We start from the raw sequence: 8,866 nt of genomic DNA on the forward strand, positions 1-8,866 counted from the left end.
GATGGTGCTAGCAACACCAAGGATAGGTTCTGGCAATATTGTGCGGGCAGCTATCATTGCAAACTTCAAGCTTCTGGCATTAAATTTATATTGTCTCTTTTGCGATCCACTTTTGCTAGTTTGTTTCGTCTTGTGCAATTTCCGAGGCTGTGCTTTACTTGCAGTGTACAGCGACTTCCGCACTGTGCGCGACTGCGGATGGCTCAAGGACGACAAGCAGGGCTCCGAGTGCATGCGCCGCGCCGGCACCTTCAGCGTGCTCATGAAGTACTGCAGCTGCGACAGGGACGGCTGCAACGGCGCCCGTCGGCCTACGACCGCCTCCTCGTTGCTCATGGTGGTGCCGCCGTTGCTGCTGCTGCGCCTGTTCAAGTAAAGCTGCGTCACGACGGCCCCCACCACATGCAGCACACGCGTCCTCCACTGCGGGACAGTGCACGTGCGCCGCGAACCAGACGGCCGCTTCGTGGCGTGCCAGAGCAACATGTGCCACGACGTTGCCGTGGCATGCCATCATGGCCTGGTGCGTCGCGGCGTCGTGTGGTGAGCGACGACACGTCAGCTGCCTACCCCACGGTGCGGCGGTGTCAACGGGAGAACTACTTCGCGGTCTCGAAGGCGTGCAACGCCACGCGGGAACGTGCTCTTTTCGTCTGGACCCAAACGAAGATGTTACGGGCGGCTTCGCGGAGGCCCTGCCAACTTGGCCGGACCACGCGTGGTCAAGTGCGGGCGCGGTCTGTAGTGCGTTTTGTTGCCGGGTGTAAATTGTCGCGAGGCTTGAGGCTGTGCATCTTGGGGAGGTAAAATGACACGCTGCACTTGGCGATGCCCCTTGTGCAAGAGAACGGGCACGGCGCTCATCTATAGTTGTGGACACTGTGTACACATTACGCGGCTTGACGTTTGAGCGCCCATTGTTCTGCTTCTGTGCGTTCCTCGATGATTTCTTCCGGTTTTATTTGTTGCATTGGTGCTGTCATTTACCAGTGACAGCTCAAAGCAAACAAGGGATAAATCGGATCAATGCAAGCAACGAACTAGTCAGTCAGGTGTCGCCCAACTTACAGGGAATGCTGAGCTCAGACGCGATGTTGTGCGAGCTGACGCACTGCTTTGAAGCATCGTAAGCAGCACATTAGAGGGTACCTTACAGCGGAGTCGTCGCCGCGCGAAACGAAAGCAACGTTGTCATAGGTAGCCAAAATCTTCAATGTCAGATCAGTCGCTAAGCATAGGCTGCGCGATGATATCATTTGTGTTGGGCGCACATGAGAAGTGACTGCATCAAACTGTCATGTCCCTCCCGACGCCCAAGCCGAATCACGAAATCACATGGGCATCAGGACATGACGCCGTGGTGGTACGAAAGCTCACACGAGTGCTGTCAGAACGGCGCTTACCAATGACCGAAGGACTCTTGCCCCTATTCTATAACAATTAATACCAGCAGAAGAAATCTTAAAGGTAAACATCCCGGTGAAACTAAAGGTTTGCGTGCATTATACCATTCTTGTTGCAGATATTCTAAAATGCATATTTGGATTTCAGTAGAGGATTCAGGGCTACATGCTAAGTCTCGTGGCTCGGATGCACGAAGGGAACAATCTTGCCTGAAAACTGCCGCTATTTCTTTTTTCGGTGCTTCCTGTGTCAGACGTTAAGCTTTTGGGCACTGGAAACACGTTCTTGTGCTGTGACGATAGTGCGGTCCCGGCCTTCCCCTGTTCGATAAGCGAACAGCCCGAATAACCGATGTCAGAACGAACGAATCGTTAGTGTAGAACCATAGACTTATGACTTGCCAGTGCTTGCAGAGAAACGAGCGTTCTTCGTCGCTTCGGTCGTCTAAGCTGGGTTGTATTCACCTGCGAGACTACCCCATGGTGGCAATGAACCCTTTCTTATGTTTAGCTGGTTACGAGTGAAGTCATCGTTGTGGCAACTGCCACAACGCCAGCTGCACCCATATCTTCAACTGAGTTGTCTTTTCAGATAAGTTCACTATGCATAGGTGCAGTGCTCCGTGTTGTCCCTTCCCGATTCGTCCTGTTGACCGCAAATTCTCTGGCGCTGCGCACAGTCACCCTCTTGTTGAGCTCTGCCACTGTCACATGCCGCGACACCGTTGCTGCAAGGTGCAGCCTCTGCATACAACACACTCGCTCGCTGCGGTGTAGCGATCAAGGCTGGCTTTCCCAAAACTTCGTCTGTGGCACCAATGCGCAGCGTGCGTTGCAAGGCAAACAATATTGCTGTGTGAGCGTAGCAGTTCACATTGAAATGCGTTTTGTGTAGTGGAGTCGCATTTGTCAAAAGCTTTATTGCTCGTATGATCGTGAGCGAAGATCTGGGAGGTGCAAGCCTTTTAAATGTTGCAGGGTCGCTACAAATACTCATGGATAAGTAGTCTCGAACTTTTGAGCAAATGGCTCTAATGCCACACTGCCACGAAGACAAGTGAAAAGTGTTTAGGTCGTCAGGTAGCCGTCATCGGCGATCTTAGTGAAAGCCTTGATAGGCTCACTGGACTGAACTTAAACAGTGTATTCATGAAGTGACGCAAAGAGGAGTCTTCATTGTTCAGAAAGTGATACTGAGATATAGTTCCCTGGCTGCTTCAGCAGATATGTATGCATTCATATGTCTCAGGAAAGAGTAGAAATACTGGAAGTTAATTTTTTTTTCCTTAGAACTTATGAAGTTGGCATAATAATTGACAATACTTGCAGGTAACACAACTTGCAGTTAGTTTAGTAGACGGAACAACCTGCGTAGAAAAGGTAGGCTGGGACCCTCAGATCTTCCGTTGCCCACGAAGCACTCGCAGCCCGTTGATAGCACTCCACGCTGTCATTACTAAGCTTGTACATAGTGTGCATAGTTTGTGGTTATTTGCTTTTCTCAGTGTTCATAGAACGCAGCACGTTCCTGTGTGGCAAAGCAGCTGATTGTAGATGCAAATGCAGAGAACGTACGCAAGCCGTGTTTCGCCATTGTTCTAGCTCTGTTGGTTTCGAAGGCGACGGACTGTGTGGTCCGCGCCAGCTTTCACTTTATGCTCACATCGCACTAGTGCGGCTTCAATCATGCTTCTGCAAATCACAATGATACACTACGCTTAGCGTGGATGACGCCTGCCGCGGCCTGCTACTAGAAGCCGCGAACCCGACCCCGTGTAAACGCGGGTATACCGCGTCGTATCTTGTAGCATGTAAGTCCTTCGTGTGTTCCTTTGTGGTTAGTCGCTCTCCAATTCAAAGGAGGCAACATGTACGCGCGTCATATGAAGTTACTTAAACGAAGTTTAGTCTGCGTTCCATTTTATCAAGAAAATGGGGTCGAAGGGGTGGGTTGGGTGGTATTTGTTACATACATTCATGAAGAAGGCATCGGATGCTTGCTGAAAACAATACGGTCACTCACCTGTGTTTCTGTGTTTACTGAAAGTGTTAATTTGCGAATGCTTCATTCTATGTCTGATATTGGTAATGTTTGCTGATGTAAGGGAGGAAAGGATAACTTTAAAGAGTGTTTCAGTGGGAGAAATTGTGCCATACTTGCTCTGCGTGGAGGAGGACAGATTTGTAATACTTGTTTGGAAGGGATCTGATGAAACTTCCACGCCTTAGTGAATGAAAGAGCCAGTTTTTTTTTTCTTTATGTGTCATTTCAAATGTGTTGTTGGATGCTTGCGAGAGAATATTCACCATGCGGCAACTTAAATGAAGGATGGTTCTGTACCTATCGATTCGAGAGAGCGTATTGTCGGTTACGTTTAACACTCCTGTGTTTCATTTGTCTTGCGTAACGCAAGCACAATCCTGTTTTTTTACGTTGCTTTAACTTTTACCTTTTTTTAAAGTTTTTTCAGAAATAGCGATTCCTTATTCACACGACATACGGAAATTCGGCTCGAACACATTAGACGTCAGAGATTACGCACTGCATGCCACTACTGAATGCAACAAGTATTATTGGAGAAGATAGTGCGTCTTCGTATAATTTATGCCGTGCGAAAAGACCACCGTACGATATTTGGAGAATAATGTCACTCTCGGTAGCGACAAAATCGCATGCACAACACTTAGTCGAAAAATCAACGCTCAGTTAGGCAGTCATTTATCAGAGTGTTAGCTTTGCCGAGAAAGAAAAGAACTGGCAGACAGATGGTTGAAACTGCGCTAGCTCGTACACGAGTAACTGAAGAGGAGAACGTTGTATGCGGCACAATAGTTTTCGAGCAGTCATTTTGCACCAGCGCCAGTGGTTTTCAGGCGAGTCAAACGATCAGCTCGGCGATCACTACGCCGTCGATGAATGTTTTCTCGCTGCGGCGAATCGCAATCTTGGGAAGACAGCGTCGAAGAGATCCCGGGCATGCTCTCGTTGCTGCGGGAAACGCGATAACAAAAGGAAAGAGATATTGGAGATTCACAGCAGGCGATGTCACATCGATTGCTCCTCCCTTTAATCCCCCGAGCAAGAATGCGTTATTCGCGTGGGAATGGCGCGGATGCAGGCGCTTCCATAACCGTCGCACTTCGGCGACAACGAGCAACTTTCTTTTCATCCAGCCAGTTCGGCGCTCTGTGAGCGCCTTGCGGATTGAAAAGGCGTGGGACACTCTGTGCAATAGTTACCGCGGTAATATTCATCGCCCACATCGCGTTCTCCCTGAAAGGCGAATGCGTTTACGCAATGGACGAGGCGACAACAATAGTAATAAAAAATAAATAAAGCCACACCTGCCTGAATGTGCGTATCGTAGTGAACACGGGCTGTAACAGTTCATGCACGGAATAAACGCTAAAATAAAGTAAACGACGCAGAATTTCCGATGTGTATTGGTTGTGACGTGTGATCTTGGTATACACCTCACTATGGTATACGTTTGGTGGTTGAGGTTCGTCACGCTACGCAACGCACCACTGTGGTATTGTGCCCTGAGACGCAGACTCGGTGTGTATAGCACGTGTTCGTGTTTGAAAAAGGAGAATGGGGAGATGAGCATTAATACTATGCGCCGGCTGAGTGCCTCGACGGCGTTCAAACTTGACGTCTTTGTTTTCTCTGTGTGTATCTTCTAACACCGCGGGTAGAAAACTGTCGGTACAAGAGGATGCCAACGATTCAACTTAAATGTCGTTCAATTCAAGAAACGCAAACGAGAAGGACATACGAAATACAAAGACGTCAGTGTTTCGGACAGTAAGAGAGGCACAGGTAATAACCCTACTTACTCACTGCCCAGTTATCACCGCCAGTTTATCCAAGCAAGGTGTATAGGCGTATGTAGCCGTCTGGAAGAAAGTGTAAGCACCTAGCAATATTATACGCCGCACAGCGCTTTTATGGACTGCTTCACCAAACATGATAGAGAGACACAGAGTAGATCTGGTGAAGGTGAGAGACGCAAAATAATTTGAGCTTGCCTACGGGACGTAGTCAGCCCCGTTACAAACATCGTGCTTCAACGTCACGCTGTTGTTTCGCCACATCAAATAAACTGATAACGTGTTAGTGTCAGGCTATAGACACTCATCTCGAGTAGGCACGCAGAACTTTTTATTTTTTCCCTCGCTTTAAGCACAAGACTAGAGACAGGCGCAAAAAAGAAAACTAAATATGGTAGAATAGGAGACGCGACCAACTCATAATAATATGCTGTACGCTGCAGCGCAGAGAGTACAGCATGCGATCTTGAAGATATGTTCTATACCAAGATTTTTTATGCGTGCGTACATTTCTTTCTGTGATTTTTCTGACTGCTTTTGAACAGCTTGAAATATTTCAATTAAAATCTTTCTTTTCCTAACTACGCACACACCAAACCGCTATCGAGAAGACTTGTAGATAATCACGTAGCATCACCTTCGGACGCAGTAGATTGGCACTGGTTGCGTTGCTGGATATATTTACTGTTCCTACTGGGCATGTACCATACCGTAAGAGCAGCATCAGGTAGAATGTACCTCTTTTGCGCCAATAAGGAGCTGGTCATGAGCGTACGAAGAGAGAGAGAGAGAATAAAAAACAAATAGGCAGAATGTACTCCTCATTGTGCTCGAATATTTTAGGTGTTGTCAGAAGGTAGTCGTATCATCTTTGGCTCGCGAAAAACCACAGTGCGCTTTTCGGCAAGCGCCAGAGCATTCTATTTTACTTCCTCAGCCTATGCTTATTTGCTATTTGAATCCGCGACGCTGGAAAGGGTAGCACGCCCTTGTAACATGGCAACGTCTTCACATAACGAAACTGGTGGCATTTAAAATAAGAAACGTAAGGAAGTACAAAAAGCAATGCTTCATTCCGTCCTGAAGTGACCTGCATAATGTGCTCTCTGCGCCTGAGGTAAAGCGCGTCCGATCACCCATCAGGACCAAAACCTATTCAGAACTTATTGCTGCGCCTATGTTCTTTGTTAACGCTTTGCTACGTTGTTGCCGCGCTCATGTAAGGTAACCTGCTTGCGATCTTCTTTCCCTTCAGACTGAAGCAAAAGGAAAAAAAGAGTTAAAAATGTCTTCCGTGAGCTTCCGACCATCAACAGTCACTTCCCTCCTATTTTTGTGTGCACGGCCGAAAAATATCGGCTGCAAAAACGTATTTCCCATGGTTGCAACAGTTCGTGTTGCATTTGGCATTTCACCCCGGAAGATGAAAAGGAAAGCGAATCTGACACGTTCCTCCACTCTCAGCCTTCCTCTTCGACTCGACGAAGTAAAACCCCTTAAACTTCGTAAAGTAGCGACACTCACCTCCTCTGCCTTCACTCCTCCTCGTTTCTCATCTCTTTCACGCTCCCTCTCGACCGTGGCGCCGCCTAGACTGCTCGAGCGCAGCAACGGCGCCAACATGCCCTCCTCGCCACTCCGTAGACGCTTCTCGAGCAAAAATGGCGCTGATGCACGGCGCGAGGGCCCACGTGATGCTATTAGGCCAATAGCGACGCGGCGTCGGCCTCGGCCAGAGCGCGCGAGGAGGAGGCGGCATTCTTTAAAGCGTGGCACTACTTTACGAAGTTTAAGAGGTTTTACGACGAAGTGGATCGCAGCGCCGCTCCTCGACAGAAATTGTCACTGCTCTTTATTGCCGCTCCACGGCTACCCTTGAGAAGCGTGCTGTTTTTTGGGGGTCGAGGGGAGGCGCTGTGCTCAACCCTGTTGAGTGGAGAGAGAGCTTCGAGTGAAAGATTGTTCGAGAACCCGAGAAAAAGAGTTTTGCGAACGTCAAGGTGGCGCCTAATGTTCAAATTACGACCAGGGTGTTTCGCGCCATGGTCACCTTATACTGCACGAGCCCCTATCTAGTCATACAGCCTCTCACTCCTCTGAGGCGTGCAGGATGCCTGGCCGAATACCGGTGGAGCGTCAGGGCGCAAAGAACACGGCGTGAAATATATTATCGGAGGCCATAGTTTTCTGCGTGTGCACTTCGGAGCGAATATTGGAGCGAGAGTCGCACAGCAACGCGCGGACTCTCGGTATCAAAGTGGAGCCCGCCGCCAACTTTAGCGAACAGAGTAGAAGTTGCGCGAGTGAAAGTATTGCTTCCTTATTTTGTGAAACATGCTCGTATGTTTTGCAACAGAGAGCTTATTTCAGACGTCAGAGTCGGGAACCGAACGTCAGCAGGCGCGTCTCAGTGGTCACACCTGCTAGGGTGTACATGGTTTCTGTACATTGTAAATTTGACCGTGTGGGCGCTGTCGATAAGTGTTCTCATAATTAATACTGTATCGGCGAGGTGAAAAAGGAAAACAAACGCACGTTGACTTCTTTGATTGTTTAAAAAAAGAACAATAATGTACACGACCAAAGGACCAGAAGTACCACGCAGTGGCGGTACGAAATATTGCCGTTCAAATTAATTTGTCAAGACGCTTTCATTTCAGCCTTCCTTTCTTTCTCTTTCTGCCGCTCCTGTTGTTGTTGCTTTTCTTTGTGCGCGACGTTGTAAAGGACACTGGTTCAAGAAAACAGAGTTACCAGAAGCCAAGACTGGTACTATTTTTGTTGCCCACTTTTACAGGCGAACGATATAACTTGGCTGTGCGCCACCTTTTTTCCCTCAAAATCATCGTGCGCTTAAGAGGCCAGCAGGAAAAAAAGCGCCGCAAGTGCACAGCAATGTACCGCAAATCATGCTATCACATTGTGTTCTAATGGTGTAATAAAGCGTCATACAACAGCCTCTTGGTTACTACTTCTTTCAAGCATTGGGTCGCGTTCATTTTCATGCCCACCGTATAGATTTGCAAGCCATTTGCAAGCCATTTGCTCCTCTACGTCTTTCTAAACTCGTTTAGACGCTCCGAAAAAGAGCATCTGCAGACTCTGAAAATCACATAGCGGCCATGTTTTGAATATCGTTCACTGCGAAGAGTGCAGGCGAAGACAAATTCGCAGTTATTTTTTAAACACACGCGGCTGGTAACAGTGCCAAAAGTTACATAAACAATAAAATGAGACCTTGCTGCAAAATTTGAGCAAAAACAAACTAGTGTTCTTGGTTGAAAAAAATGCTGATGTATTTGGTACCTGTATGAGCATATGACCCCGTGCTCGTACTTTGATCTAACTGGAAATCTAGAGCAGTTCAATTAAATCGAATGGGAGGATCGTTATCAGTAAACTGCCTTTGAGCTTTATACAGCGCATGGTAATGGTGGAACGAGCCGCAGTATATTGCCTTTAGAAAGAGGGAAGAAGTAGTCGACAACTACCGTTATCTACTTCCAGTTTCGCTGCTTTAGGCGCTGCAAATAGGAGCAGCAAGATTCTATTTTCGTTAAAGCAAGTGATGACATTTTAGTTCATTCAACGTCTTTTTAGAGCGCAGCTCTTTGGCGTCCGTTCCTGGG

The 8,866-nt window shown here is 47.8% G+C and overlaps 1 protein-coding gene across 1 annotated transcript in view; it reads left to right on the forward strand.

Moving 5' to 3' along the window:
• Window positions 1-8,196, forward strand: part of LOC142579705 (UPAR/Ly6 domain-containing protein crok-like) — a 73,840-nt gene extending 65,644 nt beyond the window's left edge. The window contains exon 3 of the mRNA XM_075690191.1: window positions 165-8,196. Within this exon, the coding sequence (XP_075546306.1) occupies window positions 165-376 (212 nt within the window). The 3' untranslated portion in view covers window positions 377-8,196. The remainder of the gene's footprint in view (window positions 1-164) is intronic.
• The last annotated feature ends 670 nt before the right edge of the window (window positions 8,197-8,866 follow it).

Source organism: Dermacentor variabilis, chromosome 1 (assembly GCF_050947875.1).
Source record: "Dermacentor variabilis isolate Ectoservices chromosome 1, ASM5094787v1, whole genome shotgun sequence".
NCBI classification, from domain to species: Eukaryota; Metazoa; Arthropoda; class Arachnida; order Ixodida; family Ixodidae; genus Dermacentor; species Dermacentor variabilis.